A 27,954-nucleotide genomic window follows, 5' to 3' on the forward strand; every position below is an offset into this window, starting at 1 on the left:
TGGCATGGTAGGATTGGCCCAGTATCCATTTGGAGGTTTCACACTGGGCTGGGATAAGCATTTGCCTATAAGCAGTTTTCTGAAGGTCTCTGCTCCTTGAGTGCTTTCATGGCTTTGCATGAAGCACTCAGACACCTGACATTGTGTGGGGCAGCACCCTGCTGCATGCAGCACAGCAATGCCACCACCCTTCCACTACTGCTGATGGACAGCTTTCCACCATACTGCCATCAGGCCTCATCTGGAGTGTCCTGATCTCTTTAAACCTCACATGTAAACCGAGTTTTCAGAACCTCAGAGCAGTCTTGCAGCTATTTCCTCAACTTAAGGGGAGGGAAGAAGGAAGAAACAGAAGGGAGAGAAGAAAGACAGTGGAAGGAGGGAAAAGTACACTTGCTGTACACTGAAGCAGTCAAACTGAATGGCAGAAGAAATGCATTAGCCACATGTTCCCAGGGGCTTGGAACATGGGGTCTCTGCTAACAGTTTCCATATTTTGCAGGATTATTAAAAAGAAAAGGAAAGGAAAGCAAGCTTCTGGCTCCATAAAGCAAAATAAACTAAATATGAGGACTCAATTATCTGGAGGATTAATAATATTTACTGTGAGTACAGCTCACACATTTGGTGGTAGTTGCTATGTAAGCTCATGGGAGCAGCTTCACGGTGCTCACTGGAGGGTAGAACAAGTGCTCAGCCACTCTGAAGGCTGCCCCATGGTACAGCAGTTCTGAGGCCAGCTGCTGGCTCAGCACTAAGCAGTTTTCAGTGATTTTATATGAGCACAAGGCTGCTGTGCCTAGGTCAAACAGTGAGAAGTTGTCACAGTCACCATCTGCTCTCCTTTCCACCATGAGGGTACTGTCACAGTCGCACAGGCTTTGGAGGTTTCTTGCAGTCTTCCTATCCCCTTGGCAACTAGGTTTTATTTTTATTTATTTTTATTTATCCTTGTATTTACTCCCAGCAATGAAAGCTCTGCCACATGCTTCTCTCTGCTCTGGGTAACCCCAAATACAGAAGATCCAGAAATTACTCCTTTGCTGCACTGTCAGCGCTTGATACATACAGTCAGTTCTTTCATCTACTGGGTGAAGCAATCAAAGGCAACAGAAAGCCGTGAGCCAAATAGCTGGCAGCAGAGGGAGAAGCAATACCTGAAAGACTGTCCCACTTGAGGTAACCTCCAGCAGTCAGTGTGCATTTCAGGCAGCACGCTGCGCCGTGGGTCCCACTGCCCCCTGATCTGACTCTCCCTGCCCACCTGCTGCCAGGTGCCACCATCCAGGGCTCGCACACTGCTTCAGCTGCAAGAAATGGCACTTAGCAGTGGCCCAACCTTTTCAGTGCCCAGATCCAGAAAAAGACTTCAGCAGTCTTCAATAGGTAGAACATCAGCACCTTATCTCACTCTTATCCTGAAGGGTACACACTTGAGCCTATGGTGTTTAAATTTAGCTATTGCACATGCCTAGAGCTGTCACTATCACAGAAAGCATCTCCTGTGCAAGCTTGCTTGTGCTTTTTTATCATTCTGCATGTCAATGGGTGGTAGAAAACCTGGTGTCTGTAACCTCCCCAGCAGGAAGGAGGCTGGGTTCACTCTCACTTTTTAACATGACTGTCTCACCACATTGTAGACCAGGTTGAATCTGCTCTGCTTTGCAGCAAGCAGTGCCTGAAGCTTGGGTCTGGGCACTCTCCTTGGAGTCGCTTCTGGCCTTTCTGTGTGAAAGAGTCACCAGAACAAACAGGACCAGTGCAGGACTTTTCTCTCAGGTGAGCACCTAAAGCACCAAGCTCAAGAAGCACGTATTCCAGCCAAACAGATTTGTATGCTTTGCTGAACATCAGCCCAAGTGCAGCGTAATGGGGAAGAGGAAACTTCCCTCTGACTTGCTGGGAGGTGGAAGTGAGAGGCTGAAGTCCTCTATAAACACTTACTAGAGACAAACAGGGTAAGAACAGCATCACCTCGCCTTGTTTGAAAAGTGAACTGCTTTTCTGCAGCAAAGAACAGCTTCAGCACTTCCCCCGGGAGAGTCAAAGATGAAAACTGCAGTCACGCCTAAGCCCCTGCATGCAGGCTGTGTGACACCCATGTGTCTGAGCCGTAAGAGGGCTGCAGCACACCGCACGCATTCCTCACCTCCCTCTTCAGCATCCTCCCTGCAGATCTCACCTCGTGCGGCAGACAACCGGGGCACAAAAAGTGGAGTCTACTGCCCCCTTACTCCAGTGCCTGCACTGCATCTGGTTGGTCATGCGCTGGAGTAAACGGAAGAGCTTCATAAGGATGAAAAATGCAGGGTTTTCATCCCTGTCAGTGAGGATAACAGTAACTTACCTATAAGACAAGCAAGTTTTTCTTACAGATCCGTTCCCGGGTGCATGTGACAATGTCTGTATATGGAACTATTACCATCACCTTGAACAAAGACCGAATACAATTCACACTTGCCAAACAACTCCAGTTTGAACTTACTGCACAAAAACTGTGTCCAAGTGAAAGCTTACAAAAAACAGGCTTTACAGAAGGAGCAATACAGAACAGAGTAGCAATTTTTGTGGGGTAAGAGCTGTGCTGAGGTTTTGACTATGTGTCAATTTGAGAAATACCTTACTCTGCAGAAGAAAGCTTCCAAGTGCCTAAGTGTTCAACCTTTCATTTCTGCCTGCTAGAAGACTATGGCAGGCCAAACAGGAGTTTTTAGTTCCCCCTTCTGCAGTTCGGCTGATGTTCAGTAGAAAACACAAAGCACAGTGGCTCCCCTGAAAAGGAGAACTCCACTTAAAGGGGTTTAAATCCTGGAATGAAGTCAGCAGCAAGGCAAGTTATTCTCTCTATACATTAATTTTCTCTACATCTAACCCTCACTTCAGCTGAAGACTTCGTTTAACTTCTGTAATACAGACAAGCCTTTGGGAACTAGTCTTTCCTGGAAAATGAAGTCAGCTGTTAACTTATGAAAGCTGCTTTTGCAGATAAGGGTTTGCGTGAACTATTTCACAGCCACTTAACTACTATGTCTTATAGAGCTGAGTCTTAAGGTATTTTGGGAATTCTTAGCTCTTAGTAACTAGATTAACTAGTATATGAAAGCAAGATTAATTTTTATTAGCTTGAAGTATCAGATTTTATTCAAGTGATAAGAAATATCATAATACATTATGCATCTGCCAGTTATAGTCCATTTTAGTTGGTTCCAAAACCTAAGCAGTAAATGAGTAAGACAGTTTATCTAGTTAAACTGAAAAAAACAGCAATCCACACAACCAGTACTAGATGTCAACCGTACAGTAATTCCAGCATTATGATGTTATGGCTTTCCAGAAAGTCATAAAGTTAACAAATTAGAACACATCAATAGCCATTTTCCAAAGATTTATTGAAGTAGCGACAGGTTGCTCATACTGTGCTGGAAAAAGCAGTTTTATTGAATTCAGATACTTAAAAACAGTATTGCAGCACAAGATATTGCTATTTGTAAACTAGACTCCATTGTAAACTCTAATCTTTCAGGGAGAGTCAGTTTGCAAGATCTAAGACCTATTTCCTAGCATAATAATCTTGCGCTCATGGAAAAACTGCAGAAAGGCACTTGAAAGCTGTTTCTTCCTTTAAGACATGGACTTTTTAAATCTTGCTGGTAAGAATTTCTCCTGCACTTATAAGTATGCATCTTCACTTCAGCTTTACTCCAAGTCATCATGATGCTGGGAAGTCTCATTAATAACCTGTTGATAAACAGAGACGCTTGCATTAAGTTTTAGTAGGAAGATTGTTGAGCTTTCTATAGATAGAATTCAAACATCTGGTACCACAGAAGTATGAACGAACGGGTATCAACTCTCACTTCTAGATGAGAAGTTCTAGTTGGCAAAGAGTGCGCACAAACCATTTAAGCTTTGACTTGGTATGAAAGCAGTTCCTTGTCCCAAACAAGTACCACTTTATCGCCACGTTTTCCTTGGGTGATGCGAGAAATCTTTTGAGAACTTGCTAACTCAGCTGAACTCAAGTACTCACTACACAGGTAACTATCAGCCACTTAAGGTTTCACTATCAGATGAATATTGCAATTGTTTCCACAAAAGCCATTTGCTACATTTGTATGTTCAGTCATGCAACTCAGACTGACAGATGCTGTTCTACTCAATACCTACTACCCTACAGAGGCTGCACTGACCAGTAAACAAATTTAAAGAGTATTTTAAGGTAAAACCAGCTGTGATAGAAATAAAGTTGCCACCAACCTGTCCATCTCTAGTTTCGACAGTCTTAATTAGAAGTGTCCTCTTTGAGTGAGTGTCAACCATTGGCTGAGACTCAATGTTAGTTTCTGCAGAACAGAATGCATTATTAGTCATAGTCTAGATGAAGTCCTTCCTCAAAAAAAGATGAGGAGTAACAGATTTTAGTGTCTACTTTCAGAATCCTAATTTATATATGAAGAAGTCTCCTGCTCTGAATAATAAGCTAACCTTCTCCATCTTCTGTCTGTTCCCCTTAAAGCACTTTCAGCAGGCATCTAAACCAATCACCCACTGTGCACTGATATTTAAAAATATCTGTGCCCAGGAACAAAGTTGCTCCACCCACCCAAGCTTAAGTAATGGAAAATAATGTAGTTATATCTAAGAAACACACACAACTGCACTTATACAAGTTCAAATGCTAAAGGAAATTGTCCAGGGCTCTTTTGCTAATAAAACAGCTTACCTCTCAGGTTCAAAGAAGCAAAGGTTGGAATAGGCATGTTAATCCTGAAGGAAAAAAAAAGAAGACATGGATACAGTCAGACATGGCGCATCTAGTCAGACACTAGAGCATCTTCAAGTAACTGCTATTTAGAAAACTGTCTGCATGTGATGTTTACCTGCTCTCTTCACCCTCCAGCAGTTTTCTGTAGGTGGCAATCTCGATATCAAGAGCCATCTTTACATTCAGCAGGTCCTGGTACTCGCGGAGATGGCGAGCCATTTCTTCCTTCATGTTCTGAATCTCATCCTGCAGACGGCCAATAGTGTCTTGGTAGTTAGCAGCTTCGACAGCAAAATTCTCCTCCATTTCATGCATTTGGCGCTCCAGGGATTCATTCTGGAAGAGATAACAAAGTCAAGCCCTGCTGCGGCTCAGCCACTCTTCCCCACCCTCAAGACCTTTAAATTCTCTTTTTTAAAAGCAGTTATGTTAGTATTCTTTCTGAAAATGCCCAGACATGTCCCAAGTTTCTCATTGCCTTATCTTCCTCTTGCAAAGTCAAGGTGGATTATTCTGCTACTTGATCTGAGGTGTGCCATGTATTTGTCCTACCAGGTGGCAAAGCAATCTCTTACAGTAAGCCCAACACATGCAGTACAATTCAGCATGCAGGCAGACCTCAGTGAGGGGATTTGCAGGTTTACTACACACTTTCATCCATTTCAAGCTACCCTTTAAGGCACACAGGTTCTAGCAGCTGCAAGATTTGCACCTCCTTTCCACTGGTCCTCCAGCCTTCTTTATAGCTTCAGCTGTACCTGACACACAAGCCATAAGCACTTCAAGAAAGTGTTACATAAACAGTGAATATTGTAGCAGAAGAATGAACCTGTCACTTATACCTTAAGTAAGACTAGTTGAGTGTATCAATCTAAACAGTGCACAGTAGGGCAAACTGAGCTCACAGCATCCTTTTGAAAAGTATTAATATGCAGCTGTATTGTATGGGCAATCAGCCGCACTCACATTTGTATCAACAATTAAGCTGCAGTGTTAAAGCTGCAAAGGGGAGAGTGTCCCAGCCACTCCTGTCTTCTACTTACGCTTCCCTTAAGGGCATCAACTTCGCAGGTGAGAGACTGAATCTGTCTGCGGTATTCATTAGCTTCTTGTTTGGCCTGGCGCAGGGCATCGTTGTTCCTATTAGCAGCTTCGGAGAGATCTGCAAACTGTGGAAATCCCCAGCTTGGTTAGCATAACCCTTCAACATAAATGGTGTAACAGGCTTTTTTGGAACACAGCATTTGAGGGCAACTGAAGCCTCAACACCCAAAACATTTAAATACTAGCATTACTCTTAAAATTCCTTTCTAATTGTTACATTAGAATTTGTCATCAAACCTTTCATATTTGTTTCCCTGCCCTGTATATTACCCATCTTTTCTCCCATTAATTCACTCCTTTCTCCAGTATTTCATCCAATATACGAAAGACTCTGAGTACAGATCCATGCTGTACACTCTATGCTGTACTTCTACAGGACAAAATGTTTTCAGCTGCACTCTTCCTAGACTAAAGAAGACTGTGCTACAGCTGTGTTCATGTCCAGTAGAGAGACAGAAGGAACACCAAGTTCCCTCTGAGCTACAGCAAAGCTCTTCTGTACAGTTAAGAGCGCCTGATGCATCTGAACAGATTTGACTTACTTTGGACTTGTACCACTCTTCAGCTTCCTGAAGATTCTTAGCAGCAACGCTTTCATACTGTTGGCGAACGTCACGCAGGGCAGCAGTAAGATCAGGCTTAGAAACATCCATATCAATTTGGATGTGCTGTTCCTGGAGTTGGGCCTGCAGTTCTCGAATTTCCTTAGAGAGAAGCAGACACTCAGTGTTACTACATGACAGCATATGGAGCGTACACAGATTGAGACTCTGGGCCAGAACTAGTGAACAGCTTACTTGCTCACTAGGCTGTCAGTACCTTTTTATTCAGCTTACCTCATCATGAAGCTTCTTCAAGAAGACAATCTCCTCTTGCAGGGACTCAACTTTGCGCTCAAGGTCAAGACGTGCCAGAGAGGCATTGTCAACATCCTGACCAGAGAGAAGAACAATTAGCAATCTTACCAAACTAATGTAGAGAAGTCTTTTACAGCAGGCTCAGCAGCATACAGACTGATGTTACACCTGAGCTTTCTGGCAAGACAATATGAAATAAAGAGCTGTGAAAAACCTTTTTTCTACCTCCTAGCCTCAGAGACCACTACGTGCACCTTTATTGTGATTTTGGGAACTATGCAGAATATGAAGTGTATTGCTGAGCATGATCAAGAACATACACTGAGAAAGAGCGAGTCTTGCAATTTGTAAAATTCCATTTTTTTTCCAGTGGGGGCTTAAATTACAACCCATGTGGCTACATGCCTACCAGAGGGCTTAATTTCTTATGGACTCCTTGGCGATCAACTACAGAGTCCTTTGGGTCCACAGACTTATAAAGCTAGTGAAGCACATATAGGAACTGCAAGCATTTACTGTGGTTCCAAGTGGTTTGACAGATCTCCCTTGAGAAAAGGAAGGTATGACCATAAACGCAGAGAGAGTTAGTCATCACTGCCTACACCCTCTCTGTAGCTGCCAAAGACTCCACCTCTGGCTGGATGGAGATAGTCTTAATCAACAGTAAAAATTCATTTAAGGCTTAACAGAAAATATGTCATGAATATTACATGGAAGCTGCCTGAATTAGTTCAAAAACATAATTTAAGACTAAACATTGATTGGTAACTTCTTACATCTTAAACATGCAAGACAATTAGCTTGAAAAGGGGAAAACTGTTACTTTCATACTAGTTAAATACACGGCTTCCTGCTTACATTCACATGGTAATATACCAGGGTTTCACAGCTTACTTTAAAGCTATTTTGGACTGCCCAACACATAAGCATTCCTAATCAGCAGTTCTCACTTTTATGGCACTTTTGAAATAAGGAGTGTTTTCTTTGGACTCTTAGAAAGCCATTCCTTGTATCCCTCTTACTCTGGGGTAAGGTTCTTGCTCCAGAATAATTCTTCCACCTTCTTTACCCAGTAAAACACCCCAGAACTTCCCTATCGTTTTCAGTGTTACACCCACACTCACATAGGCTCTTTTTTTCAATTCAGAGAATTCATTCATTCATTTGTTCTCCTACTGGATATCATTTTGGTAGGAAATTATATGGCTGTGGCCCAACATGTACGCACAGACAACCAAAGAGTTTCCAGTGGATTTTAAAGAAACCTACATCCTATCAATTTTTTTCAGGACAACTGAACAGATAAAGGATTTTTAGGAGCTTATAATAAATTGAAAGCATCTTAAAATGAAGACACTTCAGACTATATGGTGTGTATTTTACTATGTACCTTATCATTAAGTTAGGGAGTAAAGAATCAATGTATCTGTACTTCCCAGATGTACAGAGAAACACAAATTAATAAGCTACCTGTAACCTGAGCAAACCAAGTGTAAAGCATCCATACATGCAACTGGACAAAGCACTAACTTTATCCTAGGAGATTCTTTAATGCCAGCCACAGTTTGCAGGGTTGAGCATCCATGGTTACTTTAGAAAAACCTCATGTTAGCCAGGAGCAGACCTGTCAGTCTTGTCCTAGGTTCAGGACCTATTCCTTGCTGCCAGAGTAACTGGCAAAACTGCAGCAAACAACTTTCTCACCAACTGTGATGCTTATTTTGTCCCAAAGAGAAGATCTCACTGAGCCTTTAGCGTCATTTTATGTAGTACAGCCCTCAGCATATGAATAAAATCATATCTTTGCTCAGGAGAATAAATTAAAATTCACAGTACATATGAGTTGTCAAAGCAAGCAGCTTTGAGAAATATAAAGTTTAAGTTCAAACATTTGTCCACTTTCTTTTAGAATACTGAACTATACAACTGCTTCATCAAGGAAATTTGATGCTATACCAGAATAATAAAGTACCTGCTAAAGTGTTCCAGATTAATGTATACAACTTTCCAGTGCAAGAACCAAGAATATAATTGTTTAATAAAGAGCAGTGCTTTTCTATATTTATTTTTTTTTTTTTAAACTGAGAGTTTGCAGGATGGAAAGTAAAGAATGTTTCAACTTCCGTGTCCTCTGAATTTAATTTCACTTGCAGGACAGTAATACTTATGCTGAAACAGATGTTAAGCCTATCCTTTCATTGTAAGGAAAAATTAAATATAGTGTTGTTCAAATCAAACACACCTGAATGCACCACTTATGTCATGAGTAGATTTACTGTAGTGTTTCTACAATGATTTACAATTCTTATGCATAAGCTACACCTCAGGAGGTTAAGTGGATCCAGTTCTGATTGTACTGCACACACAGATTTGGTAGAGGCTCAGCTCCTGAATAATTTTTCCACAGCCCAGGGGGGAGCTGGATAATGAATGTGGAATATACGCAAAGCAAAGTTGACTTAAAAGCCTAGAGCCTTCACAAAATTTAACTGATTGAAATTGAGGCAGACATGCCTTGAAGTACACCACTTAAGTAGGAAAGATCATTTAAAAGCCAGCCTTAACTCAAAGGACTCTTCAACCAAATTCAGCAAGGAATCAGAACAGATTAGGTTCTTTAAAGCTTAAGTGCTTCTGCATGGGACATTCTGTTGGCTTAGCAGTCGGAAAAAAAAGAAGCTAAAGTTAAGGCAGCATCTTAAACTGTTTTGTTTCAAGCTTCTGTTCCCCCAGCAAAGACTCTCAATTCCCAGACTGCAAACAGCAGTAGGTCTCCCGGTTTCCACATATTACCTCACCAAGACACCTGCTCTCCTTCAGAGACTATAAATATACTGTAGTCAAGAGCCTTAGCCAGGGAAACACAGACACTCAAGTAATGATCAAGTGATGATTTCCTGAATGGTGACACCACTAACGTCTAAGAAGACTTTTGGGATGAAGTCAGCCCATGTCCAGCTGTCTGGAGATAACGACAATCCCTTCCAGGCAGGAGGAATGCTACCAATACTGTTTCTCACCAGCAGTTCTTGGGAAAAGACCTTGTTTTGAGAAAGCACATTCCAAAATAACCTCCTACTCCAAACAAGACTTAATCCAAGTTGAAAGCTGGTTTTGCATATGTGAAATCCTGAGCTTAACACTTTTTGAACACTGTTTGCACAGTTGGTTCTGGCTGTCACATAGGTTTTAGTTTATCCCGGTAACATCACATAACATCGTACAGAAGCGAAGCACTTAAGGCAACTTGTTTCTTATGTTAACATCTTTTACAGAGAATGAATTCTGTGTTCTTAAGGGACATCCATAGGAGGCAGGCTTGCCTGCTGCGACCTCACCCCAAGGAACAAATTGTCTGCTGCTGCATGTCGGCAGGCAACACCCATATGAAAAAACTTAAATTTGGAACGGCTGTCCAGTCATGCACCAACCAAAGTGATTCATTAAAAGGGAGCTCTGGTTTATGTAAAAACTGGACCATACACATGATGGGCACTTTCGGCTACAAACATGCTCACACCATTACACATGTAGTAAGAATTCAGCCCACTGCACCCTCCCCTCCGACACAAAGGGATCTATTATTTCAATCTGCTGCCACCACACTTGCCATAATGCCTCTATCTGCATTCCACGGTGAATCCCATAGAAACCATTAATACCCTTCAGCCAAGCGAGCAGATGGCCCCCCTTTCATTTTTATTGGATCAGAAAGCGATTCCACATCGGAGCGCTTTTTGTAAAACAGGCTAGACTTGGATAAAGCAAGACAATAGTTTTCCTCCCCTCCCTGCAGACCGCAGCATCCCCCTAAAGAAAACAAGGAGGGTCTGCGTGAGAACCGACGGGATTCCTTTGTGCGAGGAAAGCCAACTCCTGCAGTCCCACCCTCCCGTCCCACCACCACCTCGGGCTCTCCTCCAGCTCCCGCCCCTCCTCCAGCCCCCTCGAACCTGTCTGAAGGACTGCAGGGTATTCTCAGCTTCCTCCCTCTGAAGCATCTCCTCTTGCAACCTAGAAGGGGCGAGACAACGGTGAGGAGAGTGTGGGGGTCCCCCCAGCCCCCTCTAAGCCTCCCGCGCCCCCCCCCCCCTCCAGCCCGGCTCGGAACGGTCAGGGTCCCGCCCGGGAGGTGGTTCTGAGCCCTTCCCGCTCTTCCCTCGCACACTCACTTCTCCCTCAGCCTCATGATGTCGTCGGCGAGGTTGTCCCGCTCCACCTCCACGCGTGCCTTGTCGTTGGTGAGCTGGTCCACCTGCCGCCGCAGCTCCCGCATCTCCTCCTCATACAGGTCGCCCAGGCGGGACGTGCCCTTGCCCTTGAGCTGCTCCAGCTCGGCCAGGAGGATCTTGTTCTGCTGCTCGAGGAAGCGCACCTTGTCGATGTAGTTGGCGAAGCGGTCATTGAGCTCCTGCAGCTCCACCTTCTCGTTGGTGCGGTTCGCCTTGAACTCCGTGTTGATGGCGTCGGCCAGGGAGAAGTCCACGGAGTCGTGGAGCCGCATGGGCGGCATGCTGCTCCGCAGCCGCACCGACGTCGTCTTGCTGGCGTACATGCCTCCGGGCGAGGCGGACACGTACCGGGCGGTGCTGGGTCGCAGCGAGCTGCCCAGCGAGTAGCGGGTGCTGGAGGTGATGTAGCGGGTGCCGGTGCTGGGGCGGGTGCCCCCGCCGAACATGCGGCGGTACGACGAGTTCTTAGTGCTGATGCTCATGGCGGCGGCGGTTCGGCTTTGTAATCCGGGACCGGAGCGGAGCTGCTGGGCGGCACGACGGGCGAACAAGGGCGGCGGTGCTGCCCGGGGCCCCTTCTTATGGGGGGCCAACGCCCGCAGCGGGGCCCGCCCCGCCGATGGCCGCCCGCCCGCCTTCCGCCGCCCGCCGCCAATCGCCGCCTCTCCCGCACCGCGCCTCGCCTCGCCTCGCCTCGCCTCGCGGGGAGGGGGCGGCGGCCCCCGGGGCAAGGGGGGATGCGGGGGGGCCGCGGGCTGTTGCGGACACAAAGGCGGGCGGCGGAGCGGGGAGAGGTGGCAGCACACCGCGGCTTCCCGGCGCGGCGGGACCCTAGGGCCGGCAGGTTTCATCTCGGGGCTGCGGGACGTGGCCCGGAGGCGGGGCCGTAGGAGAGCCCCGGCAAGGCGAGGACGGGGTTACAGCAGCGGGCGTTGAGCTCTCCCTTGCTTCTCGCTGCTCCCCCCCGTCCCCCCCCCCCCCCAGAGTTAGCGCGGTGACTCCAGGGAGGGGCAGCAGACTTAATGTTGTGCCGCAGGACAGGCAAAATAAATAATCCAGGATGCATGCATCAAAAAAATCCTCTTTAGGTATGATGTGTATATACATGTATCTTCTTGAGAACTTGTTTCTTTTCTTTCTTAGCTTTCTGAAAGAGTAAGATCAGGGAAGAGTGATGCTAACTATTCACAAAGGGCTGCCAAATGTCTGAAAAATAATGTCTCTGTGTCTTAAGCTTCCCCCACCACAGCAATCTTAGATTCCACTTCTGGGCTGAAAATACAACCCTTACAGCCTAAATGTGTAGCTGGGGGAGCATTTACACAACTAAGGGTTAATTCTGCCATCATTGTAACAATGATCCCAGCAATAACTGATTTTAGTTTGTTTGTTTTTTTTAGTGTGGACAAAACATTATTGAAATAGCTGCCATTAGGATCTGGATGCAGTCCTTCTAATAACTGGGATAGTGGCAGACTTAACAGAGGCTTGTCTCCACACTGTTGTATCCAACAGACTTTTGTCTCTTGTACCCAACAGATAAAATGATAATTATTAATTAGACATGATCTGCAAATATTCTATGCGCATAGCATAAATGGCCACACAAAAATCCCAGTGTTTCAAGAGCAATTTTACTGTCAAGATGGGGCTACCAGTGGTAGAGGAGAATGATGTACAAAGCAATGGCAATGGCATAAAATTTAACAGAAAAAAACCTTATGACTAAGTAGCAGCAGACTGTTTTCAGTTGGGATGTTGAAGTTATTTAAAGGAGATGACAGAATCCCTGTCATTTAGATAATTTAGAACTTGAGTGGCCAAAGCATAACTCATAGAATCATAGGCTCATACGATAGCTAGGGTTACAATGGACCTTAAGATAATCTGGTTCCAACTCCCTTGCCATGGGCAGGGATGCCTTACACTAGACCATGTTGCCCAGAGCTCTGTCCAACCTGGCCTTGAACACTGCCAGGGACAGAGCATTTACCACTTCACCACCCTCACAGTAAACTTTTTCCTTATATCCAACCTGAACTTCCCCTGTTTTAGTTTAAAACCATTTCCCCTTGTCCTACTGCTACAGTCTGCTGAAGAGTCCCTCTCCAGCATCCCTGTAGATGCCCTTCAGATACTGGAAGGTTGCTGTGAGGTCTTCACACTTTGTTGAACTTCATGAGGTTGGCATTGGCCCGCCTCAGAAGTGTGTCAGGATCCCTCTGGATGGCATTCCTTCCCTCCAGCGTATCAATTGGACCACACAGCTTGGTGTCATCGGCAAACTTGCTGAGGGCGCACTCAATCCCACTGTCCTTGTTGCCAACAAAGACGTTGAACAGGATCGGTCCCAACACCGACCCCTGAGGGCCACCACTTGTAACCAGTCCCCATTTTGGACATTGAGCCATTGACCATGACTCTTTGCGTGTGGCCATCCAGCCAGTTCTTTACCCACCAAGTGGTCCATCCTTCAAATTTATGTGTCTCCAGTTTAGAGACAAGGATGTCATGCAGGACAATATCGAACGCTTTGCACTAGTGCAGGTAGACGACATCAACTGCTTTGCCCCATGCATCAGTTCTGTTGTGCTGTCTGACCCTCTCCTAGCTCTTTATTTAAGCCATCAAGTTCGAGCTGTAAGCTTTTGTGAGCCCTGGCAGAAAAGTACACACTCCTACGAGCAGGCAAAAAAGTAAACCACTGCATAACCAACAACCTCACAGAGTAAAGATATTTTACTCAGAAGTACTGATAGTTGTAGTAGATTGTTGTTTTTTTAAAAGGTGTGCTGTATCCAATCTTTTTTTCCTAATGGAGCACAACTCACACTCCACATAACCTTTAACGGTACACACATGCAACAATCAGCCTTCATTCAAAAATTGCTTTGCCCCTAAAATACAAGGAGGTGTTTGTTTTAGCAAATAAATATGACACCACACCCCCATGTTTTAAATGTAGTTTCCATATGTTTATGTCACCACTGCCATATGTACTCTTGGCCACCTGCCTCATTGCTGTTTCTTACTACAAAATTTTTCTAGAAATGTTAAGATATTGTCAGCTGTCAGGACTACAATAAACCTTTAAGTGCCTTTTGCTGGTTGGCACTTACGCAGATGCATAAATGGAGAAAGCTCTAAGTTTCTTGTAAGGCTCTAATAAATTCAACACACATTTGTATCCCAAACCCCAAAGGGGAACAAAAACTGGTCTCTTCAAATGCAAAAAGATCTCCACAGTGCTTGTCAGGAAAGACTCTATCTCAGTGCTATAGGACTCTCAGAGACTGTGGCTGGTCAGGATCTTGACCATGTCTTTCACAAGGGAGACAGCATCACTAAACACCATGTTGGGATTATTCATCAACTGTTATGTGTCACTTGTGGTTTTTTATTGTGATGCCTTCATTTGCAATTCCAGTATGTAGTCAGTCAGCTGCCTGGTCAGCTTGCAGTGTCACACCTCTAACAGAGGTAGCTCAGAGGTAAGCCAATGGCACTCTTAAAAAAAAAGAAATAGGTATTTTTATTGTGAGCCTTTCAGCTCACACTGCAAAATTGATCTTGGCATTTTTTGGCTTTTCTTTACCACAGAATTGATGCATTGGTTCACTGCCAAGAATGACATATGGAATCAAGCCCTAGAAGTGTAGCAAAAAAACTAGGTTGTTGTGTAACTTTCATTAAAAGGAAAAATGTGTGTGCACAGGGAGAGGGTATGGGTGCCTGAATGGCTTTATACTGAGAATCTGTTACACTAAAAATGAAAAGGTCCTTATGACAGTCAGATTTTCTTGCACAAATACTTGTTGGTCTGAAAACATCCATGAAAAAAATTGTCATTCTTTTTTTTTTTTTTTTGAGCTGCCATTTCATTTAAACAGTAAGAAACTAGAGAAATTTAGTCCAAATATTGAATGTGCTTTCCACTGACTATAGACCTTGACTAAGCAGATGTGAGTGCTTTCATTAATCAGATTTATGCACTTTTAGTAAAGTTTCTGCTTCCAGGAGGTGTCAAATGACCCATAAATATTAAATACCCATGAAAAACATTCTGTGATGCAAATGCAATCACTTTTGTTGTCAGTATCATACAGCAACCTTAAGCCTTGGCATGCATGGGGCCATAGACACATTCCTTCACACTTTTCCCCTGCTCCACGAATATTGAACAAACTCAAGGCAAAAGGGACCTACTTTAGCATGAGGGTATGAAAGACTCTTGAGCTGACTGAACAGGGACTCTCCGTAATGCACAGCCACAGCAAGTGCTGTGGTCTATCACTTGAGTGAGTGCTTTCACTTCTGAAAGAGCACTTCCTCCTTCAGCTGTGATATGAAAAGACTAAGACTGCTATGGTTTTGAAAACAGAAAGGTTCCTATTTCTAAAAAATGGATTCTATCTCTAGAACTTCAGTTGGGGCCAGTCCCTCCCTTTAGCTGGGAGCCAGGTATAATTGAGGGGCCCCCAAGAAAGGCCAGTGCATCCAAGGAAGAGCTGGTTTTCCTGAACCCTGAGACTACATCTCCCTGCACACTGCCTGGGAGAAGCTGATTTAGGTTTTTGAATACCACCGGGCTGCAGAACATCTAAATGTGGAGGTGTTGCAGTCTCCCCTTGTGAGTAACTTCTCTGACTAATTATGGTCTTTCTTAGGAAAGAAATCCGCAAATTCTTTTACGAAATGTATTTTTAAAATTATGTTGCCCGCAGTTGTTGCCAGTGTTGCAAACCACATCAAACTGGAGTGACTGGTTGCTGATTTTTACAAGGAAATTACTAGGCTCTATACTCAAAACTAACCAAGTCTCTCTTGGTTATATTATTAAACAAGCCAAGTCTCTCTTGGAAATATAATATTGGCAATATTATATTTCAATGTAAAATTAACTATATGAAACTGGCAGGGGTTTCATCACTAGGGAAGTGTTTTGTACATGACTCATGCCACCCAGTTGCATGGCTTACATTTCCAGAAATTATTATTATCGTGCATAAAGTTTCCCTCTCCTATGGCTTCTAACTGCCAAGATAGGAAGTTTTATGTATCAAAACAGGACATTTCTGTACCAAATCAGGTACTCATTTCCAAAGCCTCTGCCCTGAGTCCCATGGTTGTCTCAAACACCATGCACAGTTCTAGCAACACAGGGAAGATAAGTTTTTTCAGTTCTATCACAGGTATTGCCATTTATTTAATCCACCCCTTAAACAACAACGTAATTATGACAGCCTGTATACTCTGTCTAACTTATTAGCAATAGCACTGACTGCTGAATGTCAGCAATACATTTGGCAATGTCTGGGACAGAGAGCACAAGGTTTTCCGAACTGGCAACAGGTTTGTCATGATTTGAGGCTCGATGCTCAACCTGAAACTCTTTAAGCAAAACTAATTTCCAGAATATACAGTCCCTCAGTGTTGACCTTGGTGCCTAAAAGTAGATAATTGGAAATTTTAGCTCTCCTTGTTTCACAAAATTTGTATTTTGCTAAAGACCAAGAAACTGTTCAAGGATCACAACAGGCACTTTAGTAAGACCATTTAACTTAAATACCAGATTCTTTTCATAGTCAGCTGAAGCTTTCATCAGGATCTGTGTAAAATGTTGTGTAATGTGCAGGGCTTCTTTTAGTCTGGGATCACTGTTTTAAATTTGAGGTCCATCCATTCATTCTCTTTTTTGGAAAAAGCTAAAAGAAGTGATTCTAGTATGTCATTAATAAACCCTGTCAGTTAGACATTTACTACTTCTTTTTGGCTGACATTTTTCAAGGCAAACTCTTTAAAGAGCTACCCTAGCCAAAAAACAATTAAATCTGAGAAGTGATTTCATTCTTCTCTCTCCCCCAGTTCCATCACATACACAAAGCATAAACAGCATAATGTTTTCTTGCCATGATATACCAGGAAATGATGAAGTCCTTTCTGAGGAAGAGGCACAACACAGCAATGGAATCATTAATTGCATGCAGCAATTGTTCCATTCTTCCTCTGAGATGCCCAGGACAAGCAGAATAGTACGAGCTCCTCGAGGGCCAAGTTTTTAGTGGATTCCCCAGTCCAAGTTCTTGTGCCAAATCCTTGGTTCCAATGAGACTCATAAACTGAGCGTACATTGTGTTAGCCATTCTGAGATTAGTTGGCTCCTTACAAAGGGAGGAGGCGGTGGCGCACACACCCCAAAGCTGAGAAGACCAAGTTCCTAAAAGATAAGCTGTTTTTCATGCCAGCTCTCTGCCTAATTTTTTTCTACCCTAATTTTCAATTTTCAGCTCTATGGCTAATTAATCCAATTGGGATTGAGGAGGGAAGATGATCCAGATTTGAGCTGATAGTATGCACAAAATATTGTGGCTACAGGGAATGAATGTAAAATTTATCAAGTACGTATAGAGGAGATAGTGCATATGGCTGGAGAAAGAAAAGAGCAAGTATCTGGAAGAGTGGAGGCATCCATATTTTTTCAGGTGGGAAGGTGTCCTGCTTCCCATTACAAAGACAAATTCACTATCTACCTGAAATTTTCCCTAAGAATTTGGTCATTGGGTGGGAGAGAGCTTGTGTAGGACGACAGGAGGAAGGACCCAGCAACTACGCAGGAGCTTTGTAGATGCTTTAGTTTGCTGACTTAGACTTTTGCCAATGCCTGTGGCTGTTTATTTGACATGGATCAGGCATTTCCCATAAACTCCATGATATGGAAGTTACCAAGCCTGTTATGGAAGTCTGAAGCACACCAGGATGAAACATCATGCAGGTCAGATGTCAGGATCTTTCAAGGACAGAGGCATGGGATACCCTGAATATGGTAATGCCACTGTCCTGCAGTTGTATTCCGAAAATAATCATCTTCTGTGGTATCATGGGAAATCTTGAGATATATCCTGCTGATGAAGGACTATAATTAGTATTATATATAATACTAATAGAATACTAGTAATATAATAGTAATACTACAACAATATAAATGATGCTTGGGCTGGAAATGACAATAGGAATTATGCACAATTAAGTTAGTTCATTACTTGAGTTTAGTTATGATCACTTTTGAATAACTGTGTCCTATACCATAGGAGATGAGTGCTACATCTGACTTGGCACTGTAACTGCGGTAAAGTCATCCTCAGGGACTTATCTGCCATGCAGGGTTCCTGATAGATGGTTCCAACATTTTCCCATTGTATTCCTCTTATGAATTATGTGAAACATATTTGCTAGAGTCTTAAATCAGCCCAGCTCCCTACAGCTGGATACTGACACTGCCAGTCCATACTGGTGTATGTCTTGTGCAAGAAGATTTCTTCAGGAAGAGCTATTTTAGGCTTTCTTGACCCATTTAGGTTAGAATTATTGAGGCTTCTCTCTCCAGACTATCTCAGCAAAAACAATGTTTTACATTCATGGCCCTTTTTCTAAAAAAGGCTTGTTTCAACTTTAGGAAAACCCGAAGCTTTTTGTTCTTACTTGAGGCAATACGTAATTGTGGGAAGGGACACCCAAAGATCTAGCACCGAAAAATGACACTTCAATATTTTAGCTGTGGGTTTGGTTTTCATTTTTTTTTATTTTCAGAATAACTTCTCAATTTATCCTTCATTTCAGTTTATCCTTACAAAATCTCATGACTTCTTCAAATCTGTGCTTTTCTATAGACTATTTTCCAAGAGACTTTCTGGTAGAAAAGAGCTATGTCCCAGCCATCATATTGATGTGTTTGACAGACATCTATAGACATGTTCAAAGTGACAGAATATTTACAGTGCAATCACTTCTGTAACTGCAGTTCAAAAGTGGCATCAAATAGCTGTATATTAGCTTTACAGTAACTCATCTGCAAAGTGGCAGCAATACAGCCAGCGTGGGAGACACATCTATGCTGCCTAGGCACTAAGTGCTCAACTTCTTGGGCAGATTTTATGGTACTTATGGCGTGTATTTGTGGTTTATCTCATTTCAAGATAGTTCAGCAAGTCCACAGTTACAGCTCTGCTGCAGATGCATTGAAGATTTCTTTCTCTCTGGAGGAAACACCCTGCTACTGAAATCCTACCACCATGGTGTTCAGCATAAGAGATCTCATTTCCTGTGTTAACTACTAGCTTAGTCAAAGATTAAACTCATCACATGGAACTGAATAAAAAAACAAACAAACAAACTAATACTGGGCAAGGGCTGGACTCCTTAAAAGACAAGTCTGTGGTGTACAGAAAGCTTTAGGTGATACTAGATGGCCTTGTGAGCAAGAGGCATGAGCAATACCAACATATATCTACAAGTATTTTTTGGTTTGCACACTATAGACTGTGCAAATCATACAGGGATGCTACAGATGAAAGTTTCTGCCTTCAGCAAAAAGGTAAGAGGCACATCCAGGCTCACCATCTGGACTGTTTTTCTCCCCTTTCCCTCTTTATCCCTCCCTCTGAGAGAGCAGCAGGCACCATGCTGTTTCCTCCTGCCCCTGCAAGTGAGCTGGGATCCCCCACGCCATTACCTCATCCTGCCGGAGAGGCTTGATCTGATCCCCTATTCAAGAACACCTGGCTCTGTACCTGCTGTCACCCATCTCCTGTGACGCTTCAGGGGTCTGATTCAAAACACATTCATTGCAGCAGTAATCTTCTGACTGACTGCAGCAGGCCTTATAGAGCTTAGAGTCTGTCTTGTCAGTCCAGTGAAGGTTTTACTTTACTTTTATTTTTATTTTATTTTATTTTATTTTATTTTATTTTATTTTATTTGTTAGTAGCCTTTTTTTATCCTTTGGTTTTTTTTTTTTTTGGTCAAGGACTGGAATGTTTAAGTGCAACAAGAAAGTAATAACATTATATAAACATATGTGTCTCATCCAGCCAGGGTGACCCCTGCAAGCCAAACATAACAAACCGGACAGATTTATTTAGATTTTAACTTATTTAAACCAGAACAGTGAAGATTTAATTAGAGAAGCAATGTCTTTTTGTTCCTTATTCCCTATAGAGTATATGCATAGCTCCAGAACCCGAAAATATGAAGATGAAGAGATTAATGTATTTGAAAAGAGAAAGGTTAAAAATGTTTGTGTCTGATGACTCTTCTAAATAATTTCAGCTAGATAAATTTCCCCTGTATAGAGTTCTTAGAAATGCATTGGGAGAGTCTAACAGCCCTGGTTTGATGTGGGTTTCACTTCTAGTCTTGCAGATGCGTGATGTTATAAATGAAAATCGCAGCCATTGGTAGCCATAATCGCATGGCCCAGCAGGCTTCCCAGAAATGCCACGTCTGTGGCTGACAGCTACCTTTACTGAGCATCACTTCAGCAGAAAACAAGTCTGATAAAATCCCTCCTGAGACATTACATCTAGTATAGAACAATTTTGATAAGCTGCAAAAGGTTTTCAGTTTTATTAGTAGCCTACTGGTCCAATGGTTATGGAAACAATAATTTATGCTAGACATTCTTGGTTTTTTTTCAATTCAATGACTGCATTACATGCCTCACATTCTTTCCTAGCCACAGTGATTTCTGACCCAGAACATGAGGGTCCCTTTTAGACAGCTCAGATATCTGAATACTCTTCCTGATCCTCACTTAGGTGTTTAGTAGGTTATACTGGACAGTCAGACACACAAGAATCATTAGTCATCCATCATCCAAAGTTACATTTGCCTCAATATAAGTTTTGGCTGATCACTGTGAATGTACTTTTAACATCTGGTGCATATCTCCATTTTTTTAATACAGAGCAAATGCTCACAAACACTTCACAGCTACAGGTCTGCTAGCTGCCATTACCTACCCTCTTATGTTGAGGGGTTACATTCAAAGGAAACTTCAAGCAATTTGTACTGCTGCATTATTGTGGCATCAATAAAACCCCGTGACATGCACTGCAGACTGGCAACCTCCTGCTTACAGCTTGGGGCAGGCAGAGGCTATCCTGGCCATGTTAGTCTCTGCTCTGCTGCAGATGGGAGGGCAGGGAGAGGAGTTACATGTAATGGCAGAAGGTTTGAGATGCCTATAAAATGTTTTATGCACGTTTGTTGTATGCATTTGTTGCTGGTGTGAATTATCGAAATACCACAGTGAAAATATTCTCACTTTGAGGACAAGAGTATATGGTCCAGTCACAGTCTGTAATTTTATCTTTCAGTTGCCAAGTACAATGCAGAATCTTAAGGCAGTGGCTTTTTGCATGTTTCTGAGATTTTTGTGGCAGCATTTATGACTGCAACATTTTTAACATTCCTGAAGCATTTTAAGAAGAGAAAATACTGCAGTGGTTTTGTTTGAGTGTTCCTCTTACCACATGTAGCTGTTTCACTGCCTCTGTTTATTAGTTACCAGGGCAACAGTTTCAGATCTAGCATGATTACCTGTATCATACCCCTCATCAGAGATGTGGGCAAAGTTTGGAAACTTCTACAGTGAGGAAATGCTGCTAGTTGCTAGGAGGCAGGAGTTTTCAACATGCTGATATCACATGCTTTAAAAACGTCAAATAATCAGTTTGCTTAAAATATCTTTTACTATAAATATATTGCAGTCAAGAAAATAGCTGTTTCATCAATGCATTATCATAGTTCTATAGATATGCTCATTCAGAGTAAAATAAGATCTTTTTAGTAAAGGCTACCAATAGTTATTTAAAGCCAGCTATACTGTTGAGCCATAACTCAGATATGAAGCAGCCCATACTTGTGTCCTAAAAAATGTAAGAGTTCTGAGATGGGCATTCAACTCTGTTATATTAATCTCCTCTGTTATTCAAATGAAACATTCATTGAGATTTACAGGAATCCTATTAATCCTATATGCACGGAGCGGAGAAAGAAGAAGCTGTCACAATATCCGAATTTCATTAAGTCAAGTCATGAAGATCCAGTTGGGAAATCTTGCAGACGTGACTGCTTTGGGGTCACAAGACAAAGAGTGAGCAACAATTTAGGCTGTGCTGTGTCAGTGACAGCAAGTGTTAGCAAAATTTTCTGAGTGAAGTATGAACAATCATTTTTACAGAGCTCATCCTCTGTAAGAAGAAAGATACAAGTTGCCATTGGCCATGGATCTTGGCACTTACCAGCCATTGCCCCCATCTCTGAAACAAGCAGCAAAGCTTTAATACTATTATATATAAGGTGTGATCCAAAAAGTATGATTGTTAATATTATGCTGTCTTTACATTTAGAAAGGGAAGAGCACTAAAAGTAACTGTAAAGTTTTCATTTTGGTCCTTTTTTCAGCAATTAATAATGAGAACCAGGTTAGGGCAGGCACAGTTATACAGAATTATAAAACTGAATACTGGCAGCTGTTTAAAAATGAGCACTAGGGAAATTTTGGTTTTCCCCGTTCTTTTCAAAAAGCAGCCAATAAAATCCCAACCTAGGTTATGAATTTTATTGTGGCCAGTGTGGAGGCATGCTGATCAGCTTCTCCAGTTTGCTGGTTGAGGAGGTAGGTGGAGGATTTCCCCTGAGCAGGAAATGTTCTGCTGCTACCAGTATAGTACAAACATCTCTGCTACTTTCTCCACAGACTCCACCCTTCCCAAGTGTGAACCTTGGAAGCAGGGAAACAAGAAGGAAAAACAGAGCTCAGCTATGGCTTCCTGTTTCACACAGGGAAGTACTCCTCCTCTGTAGCTTTAATTGCACAAGGTACTGAGCAGCTCTCAGAAAATGAACTACTCCCTGCTGCCTAGAGCTCCCACTCATCACAGTATCTAGCATTGCTGTGCTGTATAGTCATGAAGGAGGTAAAACACATTCATCACTTTACTAATCTAAGTAGTCGAAAAGCTGCCCTTTTCTTTCCCTTCACTTTGCCTCTACATTTTAAAGGGGTCCTACTGAAGTGTATCTTCGTCGCTGATAACTTTGATCTTTGTAGCCACCTTCATCATCTTGAAACCTCTTCTTCAGAGCCATCACTCTCTTTGTCCATGACTGTTTCCTCCACCTGGCACGTTCCTGGTTTTGTTACACCATTAATTCACCCACCTTTCTCAGTTCTCCATCAGCCATTTGTGCAGGCAGCCTGCCCCACCACTGTTTGCAATGCATGCTGCTCTCCTCTGGTACCTTGGCTGCTGCACCTCCTTTCAGAAATTCCAGCAGTAGACGTTGGACCTCTTGTTTTAAGTCACCTGCTTACTTCCATCACTGACAAATAAGGCAGCAGCTCCAGACTGATGATGATCCACTGGTGAATGACAGAACTGTTTTGAACAAGCTGGTAAGGACCAATATTCTTACTTTTCAATTTTATTTCTAATTCCGTTGGTTTTTGCAGTTGATGCATCCCATATTCTGGAGAAGCATGTTGAAAGGCAGCAGGTTTCTCTCTTTTTTGCCCTTCAGTTTCACCTAAAAATTTTCTCCCCCTCCCCCTGAAAGGTAAGAGGTAAGACCTACTATGACAGCCTGTATGAGGCAGCTTCTAAGAAAAAACAAACATTTCTCAAATCCACCTTATTTCTGACAGGTTTCTAAGTGGCTCCACAGAAATATGATTAACTCCAGAAACAATCACAGAAACACGTTCAGGGTTTCTTTATTTTCTTTTTTTTTTTCTTTTTTTTTTTTTTATGTTTCATCTTCACAATCTGAATCTGCAAACTGAGGCATAGGTGAGCATCTACTTGCATGTGGTGGGCAACTCTCATGATAGTGTGCAAGATACTCTGGTTACTGTATATATATATGCAAATGCATCTGTCTAACATTTGTTTTAAAAACAAGCTACTTTCCATGGGCAACAATGTCTTTGAGTCATCTCTTCCTTTTCAATGTAGCAACAGCAATTTCGTTGTGTTGGGGCAAATGAGAACCATTTCATCAGTTACTTCCTTCCTTCCTGTTCCACCAGTGGTGCAGGCTTTGAAATGACTTCTTGAAAACATCACTGCACATTGAAATCACAAAATGATTGAACACATAAAACTGCTGAGGGCCATTTGCACCAGCTGGACAGCACACACAGCCCTGCCAAGGGATAATCCCCTTTTGCTGCCCTGTGTCCCCCTTCTCTCCCGTGTCCAGGCCAGGTAGAAGCCACACCAATCTATTTCAGGCTGCAGCCTGCCCTTGGGTGCTGCCCTGACCACCGGGCTTGGCCTCCACTCGTAATGCAGGGCCTGAGGAAGGGCAGTGGGGCTGGGAATGTCATTTCTATCTGAAAGGAGCCCTTGACCCCAAAGGATTCATGGCAGAGAGCACGACCTTCTTCTCAGCCCTCACTCCCAGGATGTTACAGCTGCTGACCAGCATCAACCCCACAGACACCTCAGCGGGCATCAAAGCCATCTAAACCAGGGGGTGGCTCCAATCTCCGGGCCTAAACCCACTTTGGGGTTTAAAGAGCAATTAGCAAAGCCGCATTAAGCCGCTGCTCCGGGGCCACACAGTGGGTAAGTGCTGCCGGCCCTGAGGAGGCCGGGCAGAGAGGCGGGAACGAAAGAGCAGCGGAACTGGCGGGCGGCGCTTCGGGAAGCCGCGGGGAGGCCCACGCCGGGTGCCGGCTTCTGGAGAATGGCGCCGCTGCGGGTGCTGGAGCTTTACAGTGGCATCGGGGGGATGCATCAGGCCTTGAAAGGTACCGGCGAGCGCCCGCCGTCAGCGCATCCCTCGGTGCTGCCTGCCGCCGCAGCCCTGCCGGGCGTCCCCGCCTCCTCGGCGCCATCTTTTCGGTGGGATCCCACCCCCCGAAGCGAGGCTTTGGAGGGCGCCGGCTGCTCGATGCGGGGGTTAAGGCCCGTCAGCTCTTCCGTAGCCCAGCGTGTCGCCTCTGCCCCGCTGTCTTGCACAAGCACACTGTGGAAGGAAGCTGTAGGGCGGGAGGCTGGCCTAGGACCCGGAGGCACAACCTACTGCAGGGGCAGGGAAGTGACCTGGTGGCAGTGGGGTTCGTGTTGTCTCACAGGCCTGCTGCCGGGGCTGTGTGGAGGCCAGTTGTAAGGGAGATGTGGTAACTGGGTTTTGTAATGATATGTTTGTGCTAGGGGTCTGTGGCTGTAAACTGAGCAGTGCCCAAAAGCATTCGTAGCCTGCTGTGTGGCTTAGGTATTCAGGTGCATACTGCGACGGAAATCTGGGATCCAGCTGCTCCTGGGGAAGGGTGTGGTTTTGTGTTCATTAGTAGATGCTCTGTCTGAACACTGGCACATTCCTCCTGCAGATAGGATTAGCGTTATGAAGATGTACAGGATGGTAATCAAATTAGCCAGGGTATCCTGTAGACATGCATATGGACCTGTTTTTCATGATATTTAGTTAAGTAAACAGCTGATACGTGATCCAGTGTGAGTCTGGCCATATGAGGTTGGTATAACATTCTGTAAATTGGGAAACTGAATATGGAGTTTGAACTGGTATAGAGAGTTCATGCTAGACTGTGTGGCCAGGTGAGTGTTTGATCTGGTACAAGGAACCCTGGAGCTCAGTTTTCTGAACTGTTAAAAGCATGGCTTGGGTAACCTTCAGCAAGTCCTGTAGCCTCTCTGTGACCTGGCTTCTTCATATAAAAAATTGAATCAGGGCTATTGATTTCCTTTGTGAAGTACCCTGGGCCTTGCTACTTTGAAGTCCAGGTTTCAACCCACATTTGTATAATTTACGAGAATCGCCACAATAATTTTAACTGTAAGTACAATCCTTCAAATACTTCATAAGCATTAGCAGCTGTTCTATTAGACTCTAAAAAAGAGACCATTGGCATAAAACATCAGGTGAGAACTCACCTTGTTTTGTTATTTTTCCCAGGGACCTGTCTAATAATAAAAGGTTATGCTTACAGAGTAGAATCTGTTTATTTACTTAATACATACAATTGGCAGTGAAGCATTTTTTCTACTATCAATTTTTTGCTTGAGTGTGTGTATATGTTTTATGTATTCATAGTATACAAATATACACAACATACCAAAATAGGCACCAGCACTGTTATTGTAAATAATCCTAATCACCTGGTGTAAGGATGCATTTTCCTTATTTGCAGAGACAGAATATTGAGAGCAAACTTTACCTTTGTGTGCAGCTACAGATTTTGGAGTTTTTGTGGAATGAGAAGAGGGTATTATATCTACTATATATGGCTGTAATGGTAGTACTCTGCTTTTCTAGTAGTCTTGTTTCTCAAGTGATGGGGAACTATCTGTGTTTTATTGGCAATTTCCATATTGTCATAGAAAGTAGACTGGTTCCAGAACCTTAGCCTACACATTGGTCCTTCACGCAGCTGTTTGTCCTGGCCAAAACAGACATGTGTGGGGAGGTATGTGGCAACTCTTCACTGAGTATTATCTAGCTATGTTCCTCACGTCGTAATAGATGTTTGATAATGTGCTGCAATAGTTAGCAAATTGTAATGTCAGATGTGATACCATGTGTATGGCCACTTAAGAAGATGTCATTTGCAACATAACAAATACTTGTAAAGATAGGAATATTGAGAATGCAGCCTTAGAAGATTATTAGATACTGTAAACTTGTATCTAAAAGATACATTGATTGAGAGATGTTCCAGTGTATAGTTAACTGTGCACATGAAGGCTTGAGATCATGTATCACCTTTTGTGCAGTTTATAGGGTGAGGGAATTAGCCAGAACCCTTGTATTATTTCCTGAAACGGTAAATTTATTTCCAAGCTTACTGTTTCTGAACTTGCTGAACACAACTGCATCGGCATTAGTGTATGTTCTAATTTCTGTTCTTCAGGGCTTACTTTTGACTGAAGAAATTACAATAGATGAGAATAGTGAGACTAATATTCTTCTGTAGTAGCACCAGCCAAAGCAGATGAAGAGACGGTGTATAAGAAGAGACAAGTTGTTATTTGTGTAAATGACCCTAGATAGTACTAAATGGTTAAATACCAATTAAAATTTGCAAAGTGGATAGATACAATGCTATTTACATTACAGTTAGTATAACTTCTTTTCAAATCTGGGTGTTTATTTTTCTGGGAAGCATATAAGAACTCAGCCCATAGGCATTGTCTTGTCTTGGAAAAAATTCAAAACCATACACTTCTAGATAAAAATCTTGGTTTGGGTGTTGTTGAAACTAATAATTAGGCCATTTGAATAAGAAGGATTCCATGCAGTTTGCACCAAGTTAAGCATTTAATGACAAGTCTTCATACAAAACTGGTTTTGATAAATTGTATTGCATTCAGTAATGCCAGTCTAGTCAGGCATTTTGATCCTTTCTGCTGTTTTCACTTTTTAAGTCTCATAAAAATCTGGATTCAGTTTTCTTACACAGTTTCTAAAGGGACAAAGTGAAGTCATGGGAGTTTAAGTGTTTGCTTTTGTGTGGAAATAGGACAGAAAAAATGTCAATGTTCCTCTGTAACTAGTTTAATAATAGGGTTTATTACATGTTTTTGGCCTGTATGTGGATGTGAAACCATGCTGTTTGGAAATGTCTAAAAAAAAAAAAGGTTTCTTTTATATCATTTAGCAAATGGCAGATTGTTTCGCATCTTCCATTTAAATTAAGTATGGAAATATTAGAAGGCTTTTTTTTTTTCGGTTTGTTTTCCCCATATAAGTAGGAAGCTTGAAAGAAAACCTTCTATTTTGCCAGTGCTTTCATAAAGCAGGTACATGAGAGATGAAGGTTATGTATAATACTTTGTTTTCCTGGTATGCTTTCTAGTGAATCTATATAGCCAAGAAAAATAGGAACATGTAGAAAAGCGAGAGCATAGAATACTTAAGTGGAAGCATCCCAGGAAAGCTACTTGTTCTACAAAAGGCATTCTGCTGCTTTGGCAAGTTCTGTCTCAGTTTTGGTTCCTGGCTGTGTCATATAGCCAGTTTTGTGGCCAGTTGTATTTAACAGATCTAGTCCAACCTTCTACTTTTCTGTGAAATTGGCAGTGTTTTCTATTGGCAAATGGGTGTTTTTGAGGAAATCTGGCACTGTATTTTCTACCTGGAAGCCCTTTTTGGCTGTGATCTTTCCTAAACTTAATTTAGGACAGCATGT

The 27,954-nt window shown here is 42.9% G+C and overlaps 2 protein-coding genes across 4 annotated transcripts in view; one reads left to right on the top strand and one right to left on the bottom strand.

Annotated features, from left to right (window-relative positions):
- Positions 1-3,097: 3,097 nt before the first annotated feature.
- VIM (vimentin) lies at positions 3,098-11,524 on the bottom strand. The gene is made up of 9 exons (XM_062633701.1): positions 10,899-11,524; positions 10,680-10,740; positions 6,706-6,801; positions 6,412-6,573; positions 5,809-5,934; positions 4,881-5,101; positions 4,724-4,767; positions 4,258-4,343; positions 3,098-3,738 (listed from the first exon to the last, which is right to left on the bottom strand). Exons 1-9 carry the CDS (start codon positions 11,438-11,440, stop codon positions 3,697-3,699), a joined length of 1,380 nt encoding a protein of 459 aa, XP_062489685.1. The 5' UTR covers positions 11,441-11,524; the 3' UTR covers positions 3,098-3,696.
- A 12,620-nt stretch (positions 11,525-24,144) lies between these two features.
- The window catches only part of TRDMT1 (tRNA aspartic acid methyltransferase 1), a 30,369-nt gene continuing 26,559 nt past the window's right edge, over positions 24,145-27,954 (top strand). The window contains exon 1 of one of the 3 annotated variants that reach the window (XM_062633705.1): positions 24,145-24,370. Coding sequence is in view for 1 of the 3 variants with exons in the window: in XM_062633702.1 (XP_062489686.1) it covers positions 24,492-24,555 (64 nt within the window). In the remaining 2 variants the exon portion in view is untranslated. Of the gene's footprint in view, positions 24,371-24,437; positions 24,556-27,954 lie in introns of those variants that run through there. The other 2 variants (XM_062633702.1, XM_062633704.1) reach the window with 2 other exon arrangements.

This window comes from Pezoporus occidentalis, unplaced genomic scaffold, assembly GCF_034315485.1.
Source record: "Pezoporus occidentalis ecotype Australia unplaced genomic scaffold, CSIRO_AGI_Poc_V1 ctg40, whole genome shotgun sequence".
Classification (NCBI taxonomy): Eukaryota; Metazoa; Chordata; class Aves; order Psittaciformes; family Psittacidae; genus Pezoporus; species Pezoporus occidentalis.